This window comes from Betta splendens, chromosome 13 (assembly GCF_900634795.4).
Source record: "Betta splendens chromosome 13, fBetSpl5.4, whole genome shotgun sequence".
Lineage (NCBI taxonomy): Eukaryota > Metazoa > Chordata > Actinopteri > Anabantiformes > Osphronemidae > Betta > Betta splendens.
In genome coordinates this window covers 9564618-9590547 of record NC_040893.2, presented here as the reverse complement: position 1 = coordinate 9590547, position 25930 = coordinate 9564618, and the positions used below count along the sequence as shown (strand labels likewise).

At 47.0% G+C, this 25930-nt stretch overlaps 1 protein-coding gene and 1 long non-coding RNA gene across 5 annotated transcripts; one reads left to right on the top strand and one right to left on the bottom strand.

Moving 5' to 3' along the window:
• Window positions 1-5679: 5679 nt before the first annotated feature.
• Window positions 5680-9588, bottom strand: LOC129605006 (uncharacterized). Of its 4 annotated transcripts, none has more exons than XR_008696464.1 (7): window positions 9476-9586; window positions 9346-9392; window positions 8914-9036; window positions 8193-8248; window positions 6888-7759; window positions 6532-6612; window positions 5680-6311 (listed from the first exon to the last, which is right to left on the bottom strand). It is a non-coding gene; the product is annotated as an uncharacterized LOC129605006 (long non-coding RNA). The 4 variants fall into 4 exon arrangements; XR_008696465.1 differs by having other exon boundaries at window positions 9346-9396; window positions 9476-9571; XR_008696466.1 differs by lacking the exon at window positions 9346-9392 and having other exon boundaries at window positions 9476-9588.
• A 1878-nt stretch (window positions 9589-11466) lies between these two features.
• On the top strand, window positions 11467-25089 carry ccdc92ba (coiled-coil domain containing 92Ba). The gene is made up of 4 exons (XM_029171833.3): window positions 11467-11973; window positions 12322-12459; window positions 19862-19909; window positions 21493-25089. Exons 2-4 carry the CDS (start codon window positions 12330-12332, stop codon window positions 22194-22196), a joined length of 882 nt encoding a protein of 293 aa, XP_029027666.1. The 5' UTR covers window positions 11467-11973; window positions 12322-12329; the 3' UTR covers window positions 22197-25089.
• The last annotated feature ends 841 nt before the right edge of the window (window positions 25090-25930 follow it).

Sequence of the window (25930 nt, the reverse complement as noted above, 5' to 3'; positions counted from 1 at the left end):
CACTGTGCAGACGCCTCATCAGAACCTCCTCCATCTTGTCAATGAGTCGTCTGTAGATGAAGTTCAGCCGTCTAAAAAAGAAGCAACAACCAAAGGCCGAGAGAAGAACAGGGGTTTAATTCAGGAACACAGAGCACGACTTCAGAGTAGATTCTGATTCTAATGAGGATGACAGCCCTCGAACACATCACTGGTTACGGACACAAGGACAGACTGAAGCACAGAGAGCAACTGTGTCTGTGTCGTCCCCACTGTCAACAGAACAGACAAGACTGAACCCAATGGCAACAGAACCCAGGGCACGGCCTGGATTCACATTAGGGGAGCACCCACTGAACCCAGAGCAGTTTGGCAGACGTGACTGTGGACCGATGGAACAGGATGAATGAGAATGAACAGATAACGGAGCAGGATGATGGACAGACGGTGGAACAGGACCACGCCTCTGGAACTGACTCTTTCAAACACACAGTAAAAGGGGTTCAGATGTGACACATGTCTTTCCATGTTTCAGACTAGTTCCTGTATTAGTTAAGCTTAGAAGAAGATGTAGGTTGGATTTGAATTGTGACTAGATTTTGTCAACTCTTCGGGTAAAACTGATGCCTGAAGTTGGTGGGATACGTTTAGGAAAAAGGATAGGATACGACTTTATTAATCCCACAATGTGGAATTTTTTTGTTTACAGCAGCAGCATGACTAGGAATAATAGTAATAATAATAATAATAAATAGGGACAAGGTGCCGCTGCTGGCCTACACGCTGGGCAGCGTGGGCATGGCCATCATGACCGCCATGAACATCGTGCTGTTTTATCGGCTGCTCAGGAGCGACTTTTTGAAGGGCAGCGCTCGGGAGGCAAAGAAAGACAAGGAGAAGGAGATGTAGGAGAGACCAGGACGATTCCACTCATGAACACACGCTCTGCTGGAGTTGGGATCCGATCTGAGACAGAGGCCTGTTTTTACTTCCTGTTCCATCCATTGATCAGGAATAGTCATTGTGTTGAAGCTACGCTGGCTCTCAGTTGTAGCTTTGATGAATTGGCTTGTGTGTGTTCTACAGTCTTCCCTCAGTGCCAGTACTGTCTCCACAATGCGAGGCCTTGTAAGGCAGAGCCTCATGCCTTATTCTCCCCCAGGGACGATGAGCTGCACGTGTGTAACTCTCATGTTAGTATGAAACAAAAGCAAATACACAATATCTTATATCTAATATGTGTATCCATCCACATCAGATCCAGACCCTGCATGTTTAGTTAAGACTTGTCCTCATCTTAAAATCACCTGCTACCTCAGAGCTTCTAACTGTTCTCTGCCTCTTTCCACCGTGACAGGCCTTGCTGTCAGTATTCAGCAGGTGGGTTTTCTTTACAGAATGAAATTGAAAAGAAGAAAATCCAGCAAATACCAGTAATTACAGAGAAACTGTGACATTAAACTGGTATTTATTTTTCTTTAATCTGAATATTTGGGTGATGACTGTTGTTTTTGCTCTGATTAATCTTGCACAGCTCAGTGACATGATGCTGTGGTTTACATCCAGCTACGTACCACAGACCTCTGACATCAGTGTCCGTCAGCAGATGATGCTGTGTCTAAAACCTGCATCAACGCTTTTGTATTTGTAGCTGTTTCTGTAGCGTGAGGGTGACGATGTACAGGCTAATGTTCATTTTGCCTTAACTGGAATCCTCACAATCCTCATCGTCATCTCAGCAATTGCCTCAAAAACGCCAAGCTCTTCACACGTCTTTAATTTGTGACCTCTCTGTAGATCTGCGTCATCTTTTCTTGCAGATGCAGCGTCAGTACAGATGTGTTACACACACACACACACAGCTGCCTGTTCTTCTAATTCATCACTGTTGTATGGCATCACACTGCTGTGCTCTTCATGCATTGTGTGGTTGATCTGTAAAGTCATTGGTTCAATTATGTATGTAATTTATTTGAACTGGAAAGAAACTGGTCTGGACACAACAATTGATGAATTTCCCTGTTGAAAAAACAGTTGATTAGTTGAAGTTGTTTTGTTGCTGAGATCATTATTGTTGGTTACATCAGGTAGAATATCTTTGACCCAGTGTTTCAACATGTGATGTCATGAGTGTTTGAACATCTGACAAGTAGAGATGTCCAACTCGAGACCTCCTGCTCGACTCAGCGTCGATCTTTTGAAGCGGAAGTGTCGTCAAGCAGAATCTCGAGCGCGTTCCGAATCACGTGACCAATGAGAGCGAGAGGTGTCGATACGTCACGTGACTGCCGAGCGGCTTAAGTGCAGTTTGAACGGACGGTTGTTTTTACATGTCAGCGCTTTATAAACGTGGCAAGCGGTCCGGAGATGATCTACTGTATAAGATGATAGATGATCTATAAGATAGACAAGTTTCACATTACAGACATCTGTAATGTATTCATGACAAGTTCAAAATGTAATTAAAGACTAAACTACATTTTGACAAGTCGCAATTTCAATATGATATCTTTATTAGTCAGACATCAGTGCCGTGCAAACGGCTCTTCTCCAAAGCTGGAGAGGTGGCGAGAATGTGATTAAAGTCATGTTCTGTGGAAAAATAAAATTAAATAAAGGTCTTTGATTAAACTAACTGACAAACATGTCTCCTCAATGTAGTAATAAACAGAGTTACAGTAGAACCAAATACAGCTCTAATAACATTGAACTATCAAACATATTTACCACATCAAGGCTTCTTATATATATTCTATATTATATTATATAATTATCCACAGAGAAACACAAATAAATTTTATTTGACAATAAAACATGGACTGTGATCCTGAACAACCACGTATCAGAGAGGGTTTGATGGTCAGTCTGCTCTGATGCAGTTTTTACGCACAACCAGCAGGTGACGTTGTTCTGACTGTGTCATGATGGTGTCGAGCAATGTGTCGATTACAGCCCAACTGTGTCATAGTTGCTCAGTGATTCATGAGGCTTCGATTTCGCCATCTCTACTGACAAGTACTGGTGCAGTTCAGAGGAAACCTACAGTAAAACCCAAATCACAAAGTCTTTGTCAGAATTGAAGTAGATTCTGAACAGAACTGTTGTAGCTTATTCATTTTTCTTGATTTTTTTGTAATATAAATTCATATTCAAACTTTGTTTAGGTTGTAGTGAAGATATTTGATGGATATTTATGTGTTTCTAAAACACATTTGTTTGTGGACATGGTGTTCAGGCCTGTGATGTTGATGGAAGTTTAAATCTATGAACTTGTGTTCATTATGTTGCTGTGTATGTTTATCAGGTAAACCTGAAAACTGGTTTAACAAACAGCCTCATGTTTCCTCATCAAACTCTGTAAATACAATAACTGACTGCGTTGGTGAAATTAAACTCCCTTTTTTGTATAATTTTTGATTGGATTTTTGTGTAGTGATTGTTAAATTATGAAACTCTTTTAATACCTATGTAACAGCTTGGATGACTTTAACCTTCAACAGCAGGAAAAACCTGGAATGTTTACTTAAACTGAACCCAACTTAGGTTCTGAAACCAGAACCATCAGCTCAGAGAATGTCAAATTGTCATTTGTCAGAATTTTGTCTATTAGTAATTTATTATTAATAATAAGCTTGTTTGTTGCAGTTTTGGTAGATTGCAAAAATAATCAAATTTTTTTGTTGATATACTAATACTGGTTTAACGTGAAAATAAAGAGGAATGAACCTTGTGTTTTGATGTCACTGCTCTAATCGTGTGTCTGGCAGATGATGGGATGTTGCTGATGGAGTAAACATAAAGCAGCCTCATCCTTCCTCACTGCTTCTCTCTGCTCCTTCAGGCTCGGCCGTGGGTGATGAGAGCCTGAGGCGCAGGTGGAGGGTGTGGAGAGAGCGTTTTGGTTGTAGTGAAGATATTTGATGGATATTTATGCGTTTTTAAAACTCGTCTGTTTGTGGACATCATGATCAGGTTTGTGATACTGATGGAAGCATAAATCTATGAACTTGTATTTATTATAGTAAACCTGTACAGCAGAGCTTCCACCTCCTTTAAATGTTGTGGTCACCAACCACCACTGGCTGCATCACTTTCTGTTTAATCTGAACTAAACACTGTAAATCACTAGTTTTGCTAAATGTTCAAAGTTTCAGTGTGAAGCAGCTGCAAATTAACAGAAGGTTTAATAGTCTAACATCAATAAGGTGAATATGTCTGATTACTTTTTATTTTACAGTATTTTGTTTTAAAACAGACTTGCTATTTTTCTCCAAATAGTTTTAGCTCCAAATAAAAACAGAATAAAATTGAGACGTGTGTTAATGACTTGTTTGTCATTAAATTAATTTTGAAATTTATCTATAAACTTTCTATAAAATGTCTGAATGAGTGATACTTTGTTGTACAGCAAATGAACTTTGTTTCTGATGCTGTGACCTGAATTCATTTCTATATAATAGAAAGTACCACAACATTTGACACAGTGAAGTCAGTTCACTTTTGTGCATTAATATCAAAAAACACTTTTATTGTGAATTGTTGCTACTGTTTATAAATGAACCTAAATGAAGCGTTTGCTGTCGCTCAGAGCCTCAACCACTGTGTTTACAATGTGAGATCTTCAGTCTGGACAGAGTTGCAGGTCTGTGAATGTAGAGACTCAAACATGGAGACATTTGGTTGTTGAGATGTTACAACTCCACTTACTTGTTCTAAACTGTCTAAGTGTTGCTAATTGTTGAACCAATTCTGCTTCGTTGTGGAGCTGGAACCAAACCAGATATTATTTTATCTCTGTATTTTCTGGATGACTTTGTTTCTATTGGTGTCTTCATGTCAACCTTTTTCTGCAGCTTTAACCTTCTGTTAAACTAAAACCCAGCTGAGCTTCATCTGTTGGATCATCAGAGCAGCAACAGTTTCTCTTAGTAGTTGGTGAAGTCGACACTTCAGGCAGATCTGAGAACAGTTTGGGTTGAAGTCCAGCTGCAACTAGAGCTGCTGAAGGTCCAACATGTCATCAGCTTCCTGGGTTTGGTCTCACAGCTTTGGAAACTCTTTCACCACAACAAAGGTTTTACACCAATTATATTTTAACATGATGTTTTATCAGGTCTGATGTAAAACTGCTCAGTTGACCTGAGCCATTAAGATTAATACTATGATGTTGTAGCGGCACCTTGTGGCTGTGGTGTGTACAGTGTACACATAATAAATATGTATAAATACGTGTATAAATAATCAATAGTGCTAAATTACTGTCATGTTACACACACACAAACCAATTACATTTTTACATGGATGAAGTTAAACGAACAGAACAAACCTTTTTGTTCTACTGAACCTTTGTTCTCCAACTTCCTGCTGTGATGTCTGATGTCTGAACCATGGACCTGCTGCTCCCAGTGTCCACAGCTGTTCATTCAGAGCCTTCAGTGTTTGTGTTCAGCTCTGACATCTAATAACACAGTTTGAACTTTTTACCATTGAACCAGTGTTGGGAATAAGTTACAGTTTAGCTTCTGTCAGTACAGATTAACTTGTTACCAGCTGAGTCAACTACTGTATTCTTACATGTTTACGCTAAGATTAATACTATGATGTTGTAGCGCCGCCCTATGGCTGTGGTGTTTAAGTGTTAGATTCAGTGCATCAGTTTGACTCATTCAATTTTTATTAGGAACCAACCGCACACAAACACAGTATAAATAATATTTTATTTACAATATGTATAAATAATTGATGAAGTGCTAAATTAATGTACATGTTACACACAGAGAAACAGAGACACCTAAACTAACTCAAACTGACACTAGACAACATGGAAACACAGCAGGGAAGGTTTGAGTCTCAGGAACTGAGGGTGGATCCAAACCCAGGTTTGTCTTTGAACTCTGGCTCAACAGAAGAGTTCCAACCTGACATGGAGTAAAAGTATGACACGTCTCAGCCTTAAGACTGAGGACACAGGTTTTCTATGGGTGTAAATGCTGATGTGGAAGCACAGTTTAATATTTTCTATTCACCAACAATGTTTCTATGTGTGTATGAAACTTCTTGGCAAGAAAACAGAAGCAGCTTCATCAGGATCATCAAGTAAAAGGAGACAGACACCACGTCTGCTTTGTGAAGTCACTGTCTTCTAAAGATTAGGTTAAGGTCACATAGCAGACGTTACCTTTGTTATACCCTGAGTTTTAGTCGATAGGACAACAGAAACAGCAGAACACACATACAGACAAACAGCACCAATGCAGCGTAAAGGCCTGTTCTCCCCCGGTTCTCTGGTTCTGGACTCACTGTTGTCTGAGTCTTGTGCTGATCAACAGCTGCTGTAAAGACAAACGTCCAGGTCAACAATTACAATCTGTCCAGCAAAAACTAGCTGAACTAATATGTTCAGCTTGAGTTTGAATCGTTACATTAACTATGTTTCGCTCTCAACATGTGATATAATTCTAATATAATGATTAGAATTAGATAAATCATTATTAGAAGCTTAGTCTGTAACACATCATCCTGAAATTCAACAGTAACATTGGACCAACTCACTAGTGACGTTGAGTCGACATTTGTCCATGTTCCAACCATCTGATGTTCTTCGATGTGTTGCTTTGTGATGATCAACAGCTGCTGTAAAGAACATGGAAAAAAAATAATCACTGTGTGTTTTTACACTGCTCCAGATCAAAAAAGACAATACTGTATGTGCATCTTAAGTGTGCATCGTTCATTGTGCTTCTGTTATAATAGATAATAATAGATAATAATAATAATAGATAATATTATAGATTATAGATAAATTATAGATAATAATAATAATAGATTAGAATGAGTTAAATCATTATTAGAAGTTCAGTCTGTAAAACATCATCCTGAAAATCAACAGTAACATTGGACCAACTCACCAGTGACGTTGAGTCGACATACGTCCATATTCCACCCATCTGATGTTCTGATGGTACAGTCATAGCGTCCTGAGTCATCAGTCCTGAGTCTGGACACTTGGAGTCTGAGTCGTCCTTCTCTGTGTCATGATTCATGTTACATGTCACATCCTGTTTTATTTTGTTAACTTCCTGTCACGCTCCGGTTCTCATCACCCACACCTGTTGCTAATTAGTAATCAGCACCTGTACTTAACCTCCACCTCTCACCTACACCAGTCGCCAGATTGTTAGTTCATGTACTCTTTCCAGCATTCTATAGTTGCCATTCGTGTTTTGACCGTGACCGCCTCGACCATTGATTCTTGCCTGAACCCTGTTGATCCTGCTACCTGTGAAAGACCTGTGCCTGATAATCTGACCGTGAGTTTTTGCCTGATCCTTGTCTGTACTGTTGCCAAGTCTGCTCGTGTACCGAACCCTGCCTGGACCTTGACCCTGAGATTGCCTGCTCCCTTGTGTATTGTCTACTGGAACGAACTGTGTATGACCTGGACCGCCTGACTCTGTATCACCGAATAAACCTGCACTTAATCACATCTGTGTTTCTGCGCCGTGCATGTGGGTCCGACACCTGCCCAAGCCTGACACTCTGAGCTTGTCTCTGTCAAACTGGACTCGTCCTGAAAACTGTTGATCCTGAGACTTTGAGACCTCAACACCTTCATGGAAATGAAACAGGACTGAGACTCTGAGATCAGTCACCAGCTGACAGATGATGTAAACTGAGGTGATGGACACGTCAGGTTTGGGTGTGAAGGTCCACTCCAGTGTGATGCTGTGGTTCTGCTCTGCCTGATAGTGGGTCTGGGTCACATTCACTACTAATGATCCTGTGGAGCAAACACACAGAGCTTTAACGTGTGAGTGTTTATGCTCAGTGCTGACAGAGGTTTAGTTCTGTTTAATGTTTACTGTATTGTTAAATCCATATGAGATGTGAATGAGTGAATATCAGCCCATAATGTTATTATACTAAAGTATGTATTACCATTATTATAGTAACTATATATAGTTAGTATAGTATAGTATTAGTATAGTATAAACTATAGTATAGTATATTGTATAGTTAATGAACCTACGTAATTACATGTTACAGTAGGAAAAATAAATGACTTAGAAATAAATAGTTATGTTTTGTTTGTCTTCATCATTTTATTGGGACACTAACATTTAATGAAGGAGGATTTTCACAGAATCTCTATCTGTTTGTGATTTGGTACAAAAAAATTTATTCTGTGCTGGACAGTGAAGATGTGAACGAACCAGAGACGCATGAGATGAAGCTGATGAGCAGCAGGATCCTGAAGATCATCTTCATCCTGTTAAAGGAGACAGAGAAGAATCAACACTTGAGGAAAAGGAAGACTGGAGACTGTGGGATCCAGTGGGATCTGTATGTGTTTAATGAGGCTACAGTAAGTTACAGTTCATCCACACATACTACAGGGTTTACTGTATGTTAAGTGGTCTGTAGTAAATTAGTTTATATTGTGGCACATGTAGGTGTGGGGTGTGTTAGTGACTCTAAACGTCACCAGTCAGTTAAACCCACAGCTCAACACTGACTCTACAGTTAGTTGTTAACGTGATGATGTAAACAATTAGAAATGGAACTTTCTCAACCTGCAGTCGTTAAATTCTGTCACTCTGGGAGGTTTAGACAAAGAAGAACATTTCAGCACCCACGTTCTCAGCTCATGTGAGTGTCCAGGTGGGACCGGGTGGTAACAGTTACTGTTCAGTTTCTAATCATTAGAAATAAACAGGTGAAACATTGCAGGGATACTATTATAAAAAGCTGAAAACTAGCAGTTTCTCTTATGGTTCCAACAATGACTCACAACTGGCCATTACTCATAATGCGTTGTGTTGTAAATATGTATATATTGATGAATGCTGTAACGTTTAATTTATTCCTCAAGAAAAGTAAGAACCACTTAAAAGTATAGCTGTATTAATCTATGTATCTATGCCCTCTACTCACCCGACTCGCGTTTGCGACTATGTGCGGGGTGTGCAGTTGTTTCGGTGCGCCTTTCTCCGCTTCGGGGGCGTGTATGCACGTTCTTTTCTGAAGGCTTGCGTGGTTCTCCCAGCAGGTGGCGCCCTATGAGTTGAACGTGTACACCAAAGATGAATATGTCCACACTTCTCCTTAAAGTACCTGAACAGTTTCGTATTTAAACGGTGCCTGTAGCTGAAAGTATGTGGGAGGAGTGAGGTGCCAAAAACGTACCGAAGAACCTATAAACTATAAAAGATTCTAATTAAAAGGACTAAAAAGGACCTCCCGTCTTCTCTGGCTGACACCGAGCATTTTTGCCCCTCGTATTCTCATGCCGTCACTCTGCATATTACGGTTAAGTCAGAAACCTCTTCCGACCGAGTCAAAGCTGAGAACATTTATGTCACTAACCTCGATGCTGAGCTACTTGGTTCTTTTGCTTCTCTCCTCCCCTGGTTCTGACTCGAGGAAAAGAATCTTGAATGAATTCTAGAATCTTGAAGCAGATATAGGAAGTGAAAGAGGCACTATTACTGATTACCTTCTCGTTTACAATCGATCCAGTGGTGAAGCAACAGTCACACCTCCCCCTGTTCCCACTGTGCTGCGGACTCCCACTCTCCTGGAATCCAGGAAGCGCACAGGAGCACGTCACTGTCTGACTGGGAGGAGACAGTGATGCATCCTGTGGGACGCTCCTCCTGTGAGGAGGAACAGTTGCTCCTCAGTTGTGTCGCACTGTTCACACGCTCGCACTTTTTCTGTAAAAAAAAAAAGCTTTTCTTATTCTGATTCTGATGTAACGTCTGCTGTGTGGGTTTAAACTAAAAAAGAAAATAGCTTCACAAAGCAGACGTTCTTTGTCTCTGAATTCTTTCTAATTCTACTTGATGATCCTGATGAAGCTGCTTCTGTTTTTGGTCAAGAAGTTTCATACACACATAGAAACATTGTTGTTGAACAGAACATATTAAACTGTGCTTCAACATCAGCATTTACACCCATAGAAAACCTGTGTCCTCAGGCTTAAGGCTGAGACGTGTCATACTTTTACTCCATGTCAGGTTGAAGCTCTTCTGTTGAGCCAGAGTTCAAAGACAAACCTGGGTTTGGATCCACCCTCAGTTCCTGAGACTCAAACCTTCCCTGCTGTGTTTCAATGTTGACTTTTAAGACTACTTTAATGTTAAAATAGTCATAATGACTTTTCCCCATCCATTTGTTTAGGGAATGTAAAGCTATTTTCTATTTGAAATGGACCACTGTGAACCAACCCTGTTCATACTGTATCTTATCAGATGGCCAGTCAGCTGGGTCTATTGGTGTCACAACGTGTGGTTTTGCCGCCAGCCACTGGACGGCACCACCTCCTGGTTCTTTGCAGGTGCAATTGGGCACACCTGCGGCTGGTTGTCTGATCACCAGGCAATGTATGTCAGTGTGAGTTAGTGTAGGTGTCTCTGTGTGTAATATGTACAGTAATTTTACACTTTATTAATTATTTATACATATTGTAAATCAAATCTTATTTATACTGAGTGTGTGTGGTCGGTTCCTCAAAAAACTAAAGGTTGAGACAAACTGATGCATTGACACACCACAGCCACACGGTGGCGCTACAGCATCATAGTATTAATCTTAGCGTAAACCTCCATCTCAGAAAGAAAAAAGAAAGAAAAAAGTCAGATTTGATCCTGACGTGATAATAAAGTAGTTGATAGAAACGACTCAGCTGGTAACAAGTGAATCTGTACTGACAGAAGTTAAACTGTAACTTATTCCCACCACTGGTTCAATGGTAAAAAGTTCAAACTGTGTTATTAGATGTCAGAGCTGAACACAAACACTGAAGGCTCTGAATGAACAGCTGTGGACACTGGGAGCAGCAGGTCCATGGTTCTACTGAGACACTGAGGCTCTCAGAGCTTTCATCACCTCAGTGTTTGAACCCAGCTCCATAGTGGAAACGCTGTGAATCTGAGGACAGCATTAGCTTAGACAGACTGACACAGTTACACTCATTCAACACCACACAAGCTGATTTACACATTGACACTCAGATTAACATTAAAATGTGACTGTCTAGTGCCTCTGTTGCTTCTCTATTTATGTGGAATGTGTATTTCAAATTGAAACCTTGACCACTTAGACATTAATTTGACAGTGTTTAGTTCAGGGCAGATTAAACAGAAAATTATGCAGCCAGTGGTGGGTGAACTGGGACTGATCCTGGGACTGTTATCTACAATTAGAGCAGCTGTTTGTACTAAAACCTACTTTACTAAAAAGATATTATTTGAAAATATAATTTCAACTAAAATGTAAAGCTTGTCAAGTTTTGTCAACATTTATATTTAAAGCATTATTCAATTACCACATGTTTTTAGATCTATGTAACTGTTAAATTCATAGTGTGATTTTATTAACAAGGAAGAACACATTATTTGTCTTTTGTGTATTTCTTTGGCTCAGCCATTAAAGTATCGCGTCTTCCTCTTTGTATTCCCAGTATTTCCATATTGATCCTCCGCAGCGGACGCACGCGCAGCTGATCTCCACCAATCAGCTCCGCTCGTACGATGTTCTCGCGTGTTCTGGTGCCTGTGCCTTGTTTTCATCGTCTCCGGCAGCTCGACGTCTCGCTCGGTGGGCGACAGTGAGGGGGGAGAGGGGGGAGGCGCTGAGCTGCGGACTCCATCCGTCGGGTTCCGCTTCGATCGCCCTCAAATCATGTTCCTGTTGACGATGCTCGACGCGGCGGCGGCGGCGGGGAGCGGCTGCGCCGGAGGTCGGCGGTGCCACGCATCGGGCTGGTTTGACGCCTTCACGCAGCTGCCCAGCGGCAGCCTCTTCCTCGTCTGATCTGACGGCGTCACGTGCGGCTGAAAAGCACTTGGCTTGTGGTGAAATGTCTCCGCGGGGATGCCGCAGCTCGCAGACTCTGGATCTCGGGAGAACAGCGTGTCCGGATCGGAGGACTATTTTATAACGCTCGCAAATCATATTTTTAAATTGGGGGAACTTAACATCAATTTCAAGGTAAGCGCTCACACGTGTACTGGTTTATTATCTAATGTTGAGGCTTATGGAGGGTTGATCTCATCTTGACTGGAGCTGCGGGGCTTCTCCAGTTTCTGCGGGTTCATCCGCTCATCGGTACCTTATTTATAGCTCCCATGACCCCAATACAGAACCTGCACTTATCTCCGTAGCTGACATAAGCACATTCCCGGTGTGAGAAGGTGACATTTACAGCTGGACGTCAGGCTTGCGGTGCCTAACGTTACTGCAGGTGCTGTAGGGCTTTGTGAACGCAGACCGGGGATGCTGCTGGTGGAGTAAACAAGCAGCCCCGTCCTTCCTCACTGCCTCTCTCTGCTCCTCCAGGCTCGGCCATGGGTGATGAGAGCCTGAGGCGGCAGGTGGAGGGTGTGGAGAGGAGCGTGGTGTTCCTCAGGCAGGAGCACCTCACCTTGCTCCACGGTCTCCACCTGGAAATCCTGTCCCTGCAGAAGCGATGCTCAGGTAACTGTGTGTTTGTGCACGTGTGCCACAGAAAGAAAGCCCCACGACTGTGATGGGACCACGACATGCTTAGCTCGGCCCTTTTGATTCCAGCTGCTGCTCATCTGGATGTTTTTATTTTTATTTTACTATCATACATAACCACGGCCTCACAATCACTAAACTATTGTTTACTTTTATTCAAATTAAATTACTATAAGTAAGAAAATGAGCAGTGAGAGTCAGCACCTTGAATACGTTCACCTTGTTTTGTGGCTGCAGCTGATGTTTCAGATCTTATTCCTCATGCAGTCATTGTTCATCAAATGTGGGTCTGCTCCATTAATGACAGTGACTACATGATGATGTCATGCTACAATTCCTGTAGTCTGCATCATTTCCTGTTTGGGTCAGATGGCTCTGGTCTTTAATCAGTAAATGCATATGAACACACACACACACACACACACACACACACACACACACACACACACACACATAGACATAAGGTCCTCCATTTAATTTGATTGCATGTTCTCTGTGTTTTATTGCCTGAAGCCAACATTCAAACCAGGTCACAGCTGTAGCCTAAATCCAGCCTTTAGACAAAAGGGAATCACCTTATGTTCCTAAAACAAATGTATGTCCCCACAAATACATTTATTCAAACACGCACATGATACACATAAATATGTGCATCCTCAGGCAGATGTGGACAAACGCAGGTCACTGCTAATACACAGATCCGTACTACAGGCTTCGCATTTGTCAGGTTTTCGTTCTTGGTTTTATTTTGAAAGGACTCTTCTGTTTTCGATCCCAGTTTCCTGTTTTATTTTGGTAGTCTCCCGGTCTCTGTTTTGTGTTCTAGCTTCACTTCCGGGTTATGTCACGTCACAGCTGTTCTTGTTTCACCCGGTCATTATTCACACCTGCACGTCATCAGTAATCGAGTCCCGTTGTATTTAACCACCACCTGTGTCCTTAGTTCCCTGCCAGATTGTTGTGTTTCTTCGGTGTCCCAGTTTCATCAGCGTATTCGAGTTCCATGAGTGTATGTATGTTTCATCGCCTGACCCTGGACTGCTACTGACCGTGAGTTTGTCTCATCCCTGCCTGTACTTTTGCTGAGCCTCTTTGTGTACGAACCCTGCCTGGACATTGGACTCGAGATTGCCTGCTCCCCTTGTTACTGCTTTAAACCCTCCCGTGTATGACCTGGACCGTTTGACCGTGCTTAGGAAAATAAACTTCCTTTTGATCATAACCCTGCCTCCGTGCTGCGCATGTGGGTCCTTTCATTGCCGCCCCCTGACAGAACAATCTGGCCAAACTTGGACCCAGCCAGCACTTAGCCTCCGGTCAGGTCAGTGACTGTTTTTCCTTGTTTTTTTTTACGGCGAGTATAACTCTCCCGCGGAAGTATGGAGTTTACCTGCGCCGAGCTACCCAGCGACCTACATGTTTATTTCGAGATCCTCGCGGAGGATTACCGACGGGCTAGTAACCCGAAGGACCAGCGCTGCGCCGTGGAGGTGGCGATATTGACGCTGGAGGACGATGACACCGCGTTAGATCACCCCAGTGTTCGTCGCCTCTATGAGCGATTGTGCGCGAAGTCTGACGAGCTAAGCGACGCGCTCTGCACCACGCCAGCGCCGGTCGCACCGCCGATGGTTTCGGTTTCCTCTTCCCCGCCCCGTCGGATCGTCGTGCCTGCACCAACCTGCCCAGCTCCCTGGTTGTTTCCCTGGGAGGATTTCCTGCTCTCACGCGGTCCTCAGTCTCCAGTTCAGCCGCGCGCTGCTCGGTCTCCAGTTCGGCCGCGCGCTGCTCGGTCTCCAGTTCAGCCGCGCGCCGCTCAGTCTCCAGTCCAGCCGCGCGCCGCTCAGTCTCCAGTCCAGCCGCGCGCCGCTCAGTCTCCAGTTCAGCCGTGTTTTGCCCAGTCTCCAGCTCAGTCGTGTTTAGCCCAGTCTCCAGCTCAGTCGTGTTTAGCCCAGTCTCCAGCTCAGTCGTGTTTAGCCCAGTCTCCAGCTCAGTCGGTTTTAGCCCAGTCTCCAGCTCAGTCGTGTTTAGCCCAGTCTCCAGCTCAGTCGTGTTTAGCCCAGTCTCCAGCTCAGTCGTGTTTAGCCCAGTCTCCAGCTCAGTCGTGTTTAGCCCAGTCTCCAGCTCAGTCGTGTTTAGCCCAGTCTCCAGCTCAGTCGTGTGCTGCCCAGTCCCCAGTTCAGCCGCGTGCTGCCCAGTCCCCAGTTCAGCCGCGTGCTGCCCAGTCTCCAGTCCAGCCGAGCCCTGTTCAGTCTCCAGTCCAGCCGAGCCCCGTTCAGTCTTCAGCCCAGCCGAGCCCAGCCCAGGTCTCAGCCCAGCCGAGCCCAGCCCAAGTCTCAGTCCAGTCGAGCCCAGCCCAGGCCTCAGTCCAGTCGAGCCCAGCCCAGGCCTCAGTCCAGTCGAGTCCTGTTCCGGCCCCAGTTCAGTCGAGTCCTGTTCCGGCCCCAGTTCAGTCGAGTCCTGTTCCGGCCCCAGTTCAGTCGAGTCCTGTTCCGGCCCCAGTTCAGTCGAGTCCTGTTCCGGCCCCAGTTCAGTCGAGTCCTGTTCCGGCCCCAGTTCAGTCGAGTCCTGTTCCGGCCCCAGTTCAGTCGAGTCCTGTTCCGGCCCCAGTTCAGTCGAGTCCTGTTCCGGCCCCAGTTCAGTCGAGTCCTGTTCCGGCCCCAGTTCAGTCGAGTCCTGTTCCGGCCCCAGTTCAGTCGAGTCCTGTTCCGGCCCCAGTTCAGTCCAGTCACGCGCAGGTCTTGTCCCAGCCAGAGGGCACCACCTGTCGCACAGGTGCTATGCACGCCCAATCAGGCCCGACGTCTCCCCCGTCGAGCTCGGCAGCTGTAAGCTGTCATGCCAGCTCCGGAGGGGACGCCGTTCCAGTCCCTGTCGGCCATGTTGCGGCCGTTCCAGTCCCTGTCGGCCATGTTGCGGCCGTTCCAGTCCCTGTCGGCCATGTTGCGGCCGTTCCAGTCCCTGTCGGCCATGTTGCGGCCGTTCCAGTCCCTGTCGGCCATGTTGCGGCCGTTCCAGTCCCTGTCGGCCATGTTGCGGCCGTTCCAGTCCCTGTCGGCCATGTTGCGGCCGTTCCAGTCCCTGTCGGCCATGTTGCGGCCGTTCCAGTCCCTGTCGGCCATGTTGCGGCCGTTCCAGTCCCTGTCGGCCATGTTGCGGCCGTTCCAGTCCCTGTCGGCCATGTTGCGGCCGTTCCAGTCCCTGTCGGCCATGTTGCGGCCGTTCCAGTCCCTGTCGGCCATGTTGCGGCCGTTCCTGTCGGCCATGTTGCGGCCGTTCCTGTCGGCCATGTTGCGGCCGTTCTAGTCCCTGTTCCTGTTCCTGTCGGCCAAGTAGAGGTCGTTCCTGTCGGCCAAGTAGAGGTCGTTCCTGTCGGCCAAGTAGAGGTCGTTCCTGTCGGCCAAGTAGAGGTCGTTCCTGTCGGCCAAGCTGAGGTCGTTCCTGTCGGCCAAGCTGAGGTCGTTCCCGTCGGCCAAGCTGAGGTCGTTCCCGTAGGCCAAGTTGAGGTCGTTCCCGTAGGCCAAGTTGAGGTCGTTCCCGTAGGCCAAGTTGAGGTCGTTCCCGTAGGCCAAGTTGAGGTCGTTCCCGTAGGCCAAGTTGAGGTCGTTCCCGTAGGCCAAGTTGAGGGCGTTCCCGTAGGCCAAGCTGAGGGCGTTCCCGTAGGCCAAGCTGAGGGCGTTTCCGTAGGCCAAGCTGAGGGCGTTTCCGTAGGCCAAGCTGAGGGCGTTTCCGTAGGCCAAGCTGAGGGCGTTTCCGTAGGCCAAGTTGAGGGCGTTCCCGTAGGCCAAGTAGAGGTCGCCCCAGGCCCCGTTCCTGTCGGCCCGAGAGAGGTCGTTCCAGTCCCTCTCACCCTCGGAGCCGCAGCGCCCGCCGGCCTCCAGGAGGAGGCAGCGCCTGCTGCAGTTCCCGCGCACCTCCAGGAGGAGGTCGCGCCAGCTGCAGTTCCCGCGCACCTCCAGGAGGAGGTCGCGCCAGCTGCAGTTCCCGCGCACCTCCAGGAGGAGGTCGCGCCAGCTGCAGTTCCCGCGCACCTCCAGGAGGAGGTCGCGCCAGCTGCAGTTCCCGCGCACCTCCAGGAGGGGGTCGCGCCCGTCGCAGTCCCGGCGGACCTCCAGGAGGGGGTCGCGCCCGTCGCAGTCCCGGCGGACCTCCAGGAGGGGGGTCGCGCCCGTCGCAGTCCCGGCGGACCTCCAGGAGGGGGTCGCGCCCGTCGCAGTCCCGGCGGACCTCCAGGAGGGGGTCGCGCCCGTCGCAGTCCCGGCGGACCTCCAGGAGGGGGTCGCGCCCGTCGCAGTCCCGGCGGACCTCCAGGAGGGGGTCGCGCCCGTCGCAGTCCCGGCGGACCTCCAGGAGGGGGTCGTTCCCGTCGCAGCTCCCGCTGCACCGGCATCGGTCCCTGGCGGCTCGGCTCCGGCCGCACCTGCATCGGTCCCTGGCGGCTCGGCTCCGGCCGCACCTGCATCGGTTCCTGGCGGCTCGGCTCCGGCCGCACCTGCATCGGTTCCTGGCGGCTCGGCTCCGGCCGCACCTGCATCGGTTCCTGCCTCGTCCTGGTCTCGGCTGCCGGACTGGTGGCCTCGCCCTCGGCTTCGCCTGCTGATTGGATGGCGCTGCCTCCTTCGGCGCCGTCCGCCTCGACTCCGCCACCGCCACGGCCGTTCGCCTGGGGTGAGTCCCCGCCTGCCACGACGATGGCGAAGCCTCTGCCGTCGTCGTCCGCCGCGACCCTGGGACCCCCGGAGCATCTCCGTCGGGGAGGGGGCTGGGCTCAGCCCTGCTCTCCCGGACCTCGCCAGCCGTCGTGGTGGACTCTCCTGCCACCACCCTCGTGAGGAACTCCTGGACTCTGTTCTCCCTGTCTTGGACTTTCGGTTTTGGTTCTGTGGACTCTTGTTTTGACCCTCCTCCGGTCCTCCCTCCACCCACCCTGCTTGTCTGCCTGGAAGGGGAGGGATTCAGTCCCTCCTCCTGTGTCCACCCTCCGCCCGCCCTGGTTCGGGGGGGGGGCTTCCGTGGGCGCCGTGGAAGACGCCCTAGAGGGAGGGGTACTGTCAGGTTTTCGTTCTTGGTTTTATTTTGAAAGGACTCTTCTGTTTTCGATCCCAGTTTCCTGTTTTATTTTGGTAGTCTCCCGGTCTCTGTTTTGTGTTCTAGCTTCACTTCCGGGTTATGTCACGTCACAGCTGTTCTTGTTTCACCCGGTCATTATTCACACCTGCACGTCATCAGTAATCGAGTCCCGTTGTATTTAACCACCACCTGTGTCCTTAGTTCCCTGCCAGATTGTTGTGTTTCTTCGGTGTCCCAGTTTCATCAGCGTATTCGAGTTCCATGAGTGTATGTATGTTTCATCGCCTGACCCTGGACTGCTACTGACCGTGAGTTTGTCTCATCCCTGCCTGTACTTTTGCTGAGCCTCTTTGTGTACGAACCCTGCCTGGACATTGGACTCGAGATTGCCTGCTCCCCTTGTTACTGCTTTAAACCCTCCCGTGTATGACCTGGACCGTTTGACCGTGCGTTGGAAAATAAACTTCCTTTTGATCATAACCCTGCCTCCGTGCTGCGCATGTGGGTCCTTTCATTGCCGCCCCCTGACAGCATTAGTCGTAGTCGTCCATATGAAGGAGAGCGTGGTGGCAGACACAGGGGGGTGGAACAAGGGGGGGGGGCATAGCAGATGTGGCTCAACCACAACCACCCCCTCCATCACTTTGTGAAGTGACAGTCACAGTCACATCTGGACAATAACACAGATGTTGATGGTTATAATTAGTTTGTCCATAAGGAGCACTAATGTTTATGTTAATGAACCACAGACCGACGGCTTCTCTCTCGGTTGAGCTTCCTTGAAGATTCTCTGGATGCTCTCATGCAGAGTGCTTTTACAGAGTGAGGTTGGCTGCTCGATGCTGAGAGCCAACCTGAAGGTTGAGCCGGTCGTCAGCTCTGCCTTCGTACTATTGACCTCTATGTTATTATTCTAAACTCCTCGTCAGCACGTCGGCCCTCGCGCTTCAGTCCCGTTAACAACAAGACAAATGAGGTTCGTCTTCTGTTCCGTCTCCCTGTTGTTTGTCGTGGAAATTAATTAGCTGCGTTTGTGTGTTTGCCCTTGAAATGATCAGCGTCGGGTTTGAACAAAGACCTTGGATTCTCGGTGAGTCTGGAGATAAGCCTGACCTACAAAGTGTGACACCCGCCGGATGATGAAATGCGCTCAATACCTCTTTGCTTTTGTTGCAGCGTTCGTCACCTACAGCTCATTTCCTGCAGCTAAACCAGTGTCATTGTGACTGTGGGACAGTAGTTGGGAGTGAGGATCGTGGCTGGGCCTCATTATTTCCAAGCTTCCTTCTCCGCTCTCTCTCTTTGTGCCCTCGTCTCTCCCCCTTCATGCCAGCTGCATGGGTGGGTGGGCGTGTAATCCTGACTGCAGGAGAAGCAGGAAGGGTGTGACAGAAACAACAGAAGAAGAAAACCACCGTGGCGGCTGTTGAGCTCCACAATGTGTTATTACTATCAGCATTTAGGCATTTAAGGGTCTGGGAATCCAGAAGCTATTTCAGATCTGTGTTACGTTCACCCAGAACGTGGACTGGCCACACGCCCGCTGCTGTGTGTCAGCGTGTGCACAAAGCTGAAGGTGGACATTTCCCTGCTGCAGTCAGGCCTCTCTGAGTGACTGACAGGCCAGACACCAGCAGCCGTCTGCAGCCCAAAACACTGTCCCAGACCGCTGAGGTCACCAGTGACGGGCCATCAGCTCTAATAACAGACCACCCCATACTAGGAAACCATCTGCTAACAGAGGACATTAGACGCTGCATTGAACGGATACATGAGACTGAGACATGATGCAGTTGAATCATGAATACAAAACGCCAGATGTGACGTCACGTGACGTTTGTATCGTACTTTAGTTTTGCCGTCCATCATTATTCAACCTGCTGATGTTGTCTGTCTGTTCATATGGTACATGTGAATGGATGCAAAGATATTCCACTAACACAACACAACAGCCACCTACAATGTAAGAGTTACTTACAAATGTAGTAACAAGTGAGTAATTAATCAAACATGAATCTGTAGAACATGATAAATGATGTTGTCTGTGCTCAGTTTTCAAGGTTGTTTGTCTTTTTAGATGTTTATGTCTGTCTGAGTTGCTGTGTTTCTCCACAGTGCTAATGTAGCATGACATCAGTGGTCAGGACTCTGACACGCCCTTCGATGTAAAGTTTCAGATTTAGCTTCGTTATTTATTCATGCGGCCGACTAAAAATCTGCAGGACGCTGCACTGAGCATCTGTTATGTTAACCAGCAGCAGCGCAGCCTTTATGTCACTCTCACCGTCCTGTGTCCTGTGTCTTCCAGAGTTGACGAGTGAGCTGAAGGTGAAGCCTCCAGGCAGAAGTCAAATAGGTATTTTTTATTTTATTTTAATGCCTCACATGCTCACATTCATCAATCTGGGACTCATTTCTGTCCAGTGTGATTTTGTTGTGTGTTTCTGCTGTGAGCACACAAAGACAGAGACTCTCTGGAGACAGACAGAGTCTTTGCATCTCTGGGGTTGCGTGTTTTTGCTGCAGTCAGCCTCAGTCCTCACTGGACCGTCTCTCTGAGCCTGGACCTCTCCGTGCCTCCCTCTGTCCCCCCCCCCCATCCACCCCCCCCCCCATCCCCCCCCCCCCCCCACCCCCCCCCCCCCCCCCCCCCCCCCCCCCCCCCCCCGGGGGACAGATCCCTGTCAGCCACCCTCTTCTCTCCTCTCACCCCTGTCTCGCCCTTCATCTCCTCACATGTGAGTGGAGGAACCCGCACGCGGCCTTCGTTGTCCTGCGCGTCGGTGGAGCTTTCATGTCGCATGCTGATGAGCCGCGTTGAAACGCCGCCGTCATATCTGTGTGAGGGTCACTGTCTAAGCGGCTGACGCTTGCTGGACCGCCCGGGGGCCTCCTCATGCTCGGATAGGCACCATTTTGTCACGGTGAATGAGAAACAACAGTCAGACGTTCTGTGCGTACGCGTGCTTGTAGACACTAAGGGGGGAGTCTTGCGCGGCTGCATTACGCAGCCATTAGACCCATCTCCTGTTCCAGCGCAGGCTTTTCCCCCTCGACCCGTCAATACCGCGCGGCCCTCCGCTCCCCTCCCGACCTGACAGATTGATCCATCCTCTGTTTCTTTGCCTGCTCTCGGTTTTCCTCGGCGTCCCAGCGGGGGTGTCCGCTTACAGAGTGCGCCGAGAGTGAGAGACAGACATAGAGAGAGAGAGGGAGGGATGGAGGGAACGACGTAATGAGCGGTAGAGAGGAGGGCGATTGGGGGAGAACACAGCGGTGAAATGCAGTCTGCTGCAGACGTGGAGGAGCGTGGAAGGAAGTGAGGATCACATTAGGCGTTCTATAGTTAGCGCGTGAACTCAGTCTGACCATGGCGACAGAAAGCCTGCCATTGATCAGTCCTCTGATTCATCGTCCACGGCGGACAGAGAAAGAGAGAGGATTGAGAATATATGGAAGGAAAGGGATCATGGAGGAGGATCATGTAGATAATAAAGCAATCAGAGGAAGCGGCTTTAACCGAACACCTAAAGCTCTTATCGCGCGTGAAGCACCTTATTACATTTAGGAATTCCAGGCTTTAACATTACCTCCAGCAGCGGCGTCCTGCGGGACTGTTCTGCCCGGCACAGCTGACCCATTTCAGTGGCCTCTGGGAGCGTAACGTCCTCCTCAGCTCAGTCAGCCCTGAGGATGATATTGACTCAGGGCTTTTTTATGCATACATCCCTCTCCTCTGGGGAATTTCCCCCAGAATAACAGAGCACAGAAGCAGGAACAATACAGTATATCCGTATGCTGCAGTAAACCTTATCTTTGCACAGAGACCAAGGTTCATTTTACTCATCTGATCATGAAACTGGTTCCAACAAACCTTCATCTTAAATTAATTCATGCATTCATAAAACACATCCGATTAACATTTCTGGTTCATCTCAGAGTTACAGGAAGAAGAGAAGCTTCTGGAGGCCCATTGTCAGGACATGGAAACCCATTTGGCGGCGCAGGAGTGCACTTTAGCAGAGCTTCGCAAGGAGCTGAGCCATAAAGGTCCTTTGGTGGGAGCTCTCAGAGCCACCCTCAAGGAAAAGGAGCGCCACTTCCTGGAGGAGCTCAAGCGCCGCAGCCACTGCTCCACCATCCTCAACACGGAGCTGCAGAAGCAGACGGAGGCGGCGGCGTACCTCTCCTTCCAGCTGCACGCCGCCAAGCAGAAGCTCCACCAGCAGCGGCTGCAGCACAGGCAGGGGCTCCCGGGCCGCGCCGGCGCCCAGGGGGCCCCGTGCGGCGCCGGGCCGGGCCCCGACGGCGCCTGCGCCGCCTCTCCCGCGGTCAAACCCAAGCGGAGGAGCGCCCGCGCGTCCCTGCGGGTGGAGCGCGCCAGGGAGTGCGTGCCCGTGGAGAGGGTGACGGGCCCCGCGGAGCCCACGGCCATGCCGGACCCCGCGCTCTTCCTCCACCCGCGGCGGCACCGGGCCCAGGCCCGGCACCCCGTGACGCAGAGACAGCCTCCGCCGGGCCTGGACAGGGGGGAGGTGGAGGGGGGAGGAGGGGAGGGGCCGGTGAAGACGCGCGAGGAAGCTGCCAGACTGTTGTCCTCGGCTGCTGCAGCGCCCCCTGCTGCCGAGACGAAGGCAGATTAGCGAATGCTGTGAGCTTCAGACTATTATCGCCTGTCGGACTGTTAACGCTGTTAGCTGTTGTTCTGCACCTTGACTGAAATAATACCGAGACTGGTTTTAGCTAGTGAATTATCTTACACTTAACATAGACACTTTTATAATATGTACTTTGATATAACCTTAAATAACTTGCAAAGCGAAGTCAGGCCTCTCTGAAACTGGTTGTTTCCACTCATTTCACACGCTCTGTATAATGTGGGGCCTTATTTGAACGCATCATTCCTTGGATTTACAGTGAAGGCGGTGAGCGGTAGCAGCCGTTTATGATGGACTGTTCACCCACCTGTGTGGCCCAGGTGATTTCAGGGGGAACTATGAATCCAAAAACACGTGTCCAGCCTCTGTGTGAGTGCTAACCAGGGTGAAAGGAATTTCAGCTCTTATAATCAACCCTACCACTCTTTCAATATGTTTTTGGGTCAATAGAGGGAAATCAATCAATCCCAGATTCATTAAAAACATACTGAGAGTCTGATTAGACTCTTGTTGGGATCCTTTATAATCTCTCCTGTCCCTTTGCAAATGTGGACAACAGCACAGTCAGTGGTTTAGGAAAGTCCTACAAAGAGTAGTTTTGCACGTTTTGACAGATTTGGCAGTTTGGCAGACAGCCTTTCCTCTTTGCAGGACTGTAAATCGCTCCTCCTGTAGCCTGTCAATGATACCTTCATCCATGCTCCGAACTGAAGAGTCCAACTTTAGCTTTGACATTTTAATCGGTGATCAATAGACAGCGCTCAGAAACGTTACAAATCTTTGGCGCTGGTGTTATATTGGAGGAGCTGAACAACAGCTGAAATGCTCCTGTATCAACAATAACTATGCTTCAGTTACAGTAGCTTCCCCTGGTCAAACAAACATTGAGGTTTAATAATAGCTTAGCTTTACAGCAAACGTAAAGGCTATTAGTTCTAGTATATTCAACTAGGTCTTCAAAGACGAAAGCTACATTTACAGTGTTTGTTATCAGTGCCTGTCTAACTGTGCGTGAAAGAAAGGTCAGCAGACTTTCATTTATTGACATAAGCATTCAGGTGATGATCAGTGAGCTACTGGACCATGTGTTTCACTCAGGTGTGATTCCTGTACTAAATACACACACACACACCACACAAACTACTGCTACATAAACCCATTTGTGTGTGTGTGTTTTTAACTTAGAACAAAATGGACAAACTGGAACATGACTGAGTGTCTGTTTACTATTGGAGCATGGTCTGATTAAAATAAAAGTGTTAGATCAAATGTACACTTCCACTGACAGGTACATTTGTGCAACCCAGAGAAGTCCATGAAATCCATCATTATACTTCATTATACATTCTCCATTTTTGCTGATCTTGGACCTGTGTTCATTCTTATATACTTATATTTGTTTGAGTCATATTGCAGTTACTATCAATTGTGTCCTTTTGTTGCAACAACACTTTCAGACTCTGTGCTTTGGTTCCAGTTTTTACTGTAGCTCCGTGATGCGGCTCCTCAGCCTCCTTTTATTTCAGACTCACGTGTGAGTCGGCCCGTTCTTGAACCACTGAGCATCAGTAACTGCAAGTCTTGCCTGTAAGACTGAATCTCCTTGTGATTAGTTGCTGGGAGCCTTTCTTGCCTTCTACAGCTAAAGGTTAGCGGTTTAGCATTGTGTTAAGCAGTATATCCTCAATAAAGCAATAGATTCATATATTTATATACTATTGGGTCAATTTAAAGACACTTGAGTGATAAAATAGATTTATGATTGTTTAACTTTGTATTTTGTAATTGTCAAACTCAGTAGGTTTTGCTTAGTATTTTTCTGACTTGTTAATGGATTGTTTAATTTTACAAAGTTTTGCTGATTGTCACTGAATCTTTACATGAGTGATTGTTATGTTACGTTTTGTAGGCGTCGAATCTGTGTAGAGGAGTGGAGAACATACTGCGTGTGAAGCAGTATTAAGCATGTTATTATGCAAGACGAGACGGTCTGGATGAAAACGAACTGAGCCTGTGTTCTGACTGAGGGTTTCTCAGATGAGAAGCCGTTTGCATGGTGCGTCTACGACAGTGTGGGACTGAATTGCGGACCTGTTTTGCTGGAAAGATTTTTCCAGATTCAGTTTAACAGGAACTGTGAACTAACACCCAAATGAAGTGGCAGGTGCATTAAACTCTCATTGTCCCGCATTTTAGATGACCTGTAATCTAAAATCCTGGCTGCTGTTGCGTCTTTGCCACAGTACAGTACAACTCAGAGGCTGATGACAGCTTTGAGAGGAAAACGACTAATGAGCCAAAGAGGCCCACCACTAAAATTTACATGAAGCCGAAGGATTTGATGCCTTAATTAGGGTGTCTTTTAATAAGTATTTTATCTAATAGAGTAAATCAAATCAAATCAAAAAATTTGATCTTGATGATACCACTGGATATCTGACATCACTGAGATGTAAAAGGAAAAATTACTTATCCACAGATGACGTCTTCCGCCTTTTCAATGGCTATATACAGTAACAGCCCAAATCCTTACAATAAGACTGTCAGCTAATGTCCGCGGTCACACTGTCCTTTTAATGTATCCTTTCCCAGGTCTTGTGCTTGTGTTCTATTCTGGTTGAGGACAAATACCTTTATTTTGCATCTCTGAGAAACATGTCAGTGGACTGGACATGTTGTTGTAAAGCATCTTCAGTCACATGTTATGTGCTCTCTAGCAATAATGCTGATGACACCCAGCATGCAGAGAGGTGTCGCTCAATGGTTTTGGGCCTCGGGTGAACATAAGCTATTGACTGATTACCGCATATACTGTGTTTAGCTTCCTGTTGTGACCTATTGTACATGTACTTGGAATAAAACAAAGGATTGTCTAGTCTGCTGCCTGCTTCTTATTGAAACAGAGAAAAGCTCTCAGAATTGTGTGTAAAATAATTTATCTTTTAATTATTTTTATGAGCTTCGTGACTATGAGGTTGGACTCTGTTTTGTCAACCCATTTAACAAAAAGACTAGAATACATCTTTATTAGGATAATATTTTTCAAACTTGCCTTTTAAACATCAGACGTATTGAACTATCATAAGAAGCTTTGTTTACACATTTCTGTAGAAAACAAGATTATCACAAGTCATCATGCACAAACCAGTATCCTGAAGCTGCTTGGTGGAGTTTAGCCGTGATTGGATTTATTTACACGTGTGCTTTTCTAACTGTGCCATGTCAAAACATCTTCCATCATAATCACCTTTTGTCCTTGGATGCTAACGCTCAGACACAGTGTTGAAAGCAGCTCTGTCAGATAATGGAGATTATGTTGTTCATTTCTGAATATGAATAACTGTAATGAGTCACAACACAGTAAAAGTTTCAAACTGGGTCTTTTCTAAATGCACTAGCTTTGCCTTTTTACTTTAATATAATGGACGTTGCTGTGATCAAGTATTAAATACAACTGGATACATGTTTATCACATAACCAGACACACACTAAGTAAAAACAGTCATGGTCAAGCAAGTAAAACTGGTCCCAGAACCTCCATGTTTATGCCTGTGTCACTACTTTATTGAACCCAACTGAGAATATGTACCTATTATTATTAAAAGACGTGAGCCTGAAGGTGACCTACTTCATTACTACATCTTGGGACCCCTGTGGTCTGAGCGCATGTTCCCAGATTGCTAGATTATGGAATGACCACACAGCAGATCCAGCAGATT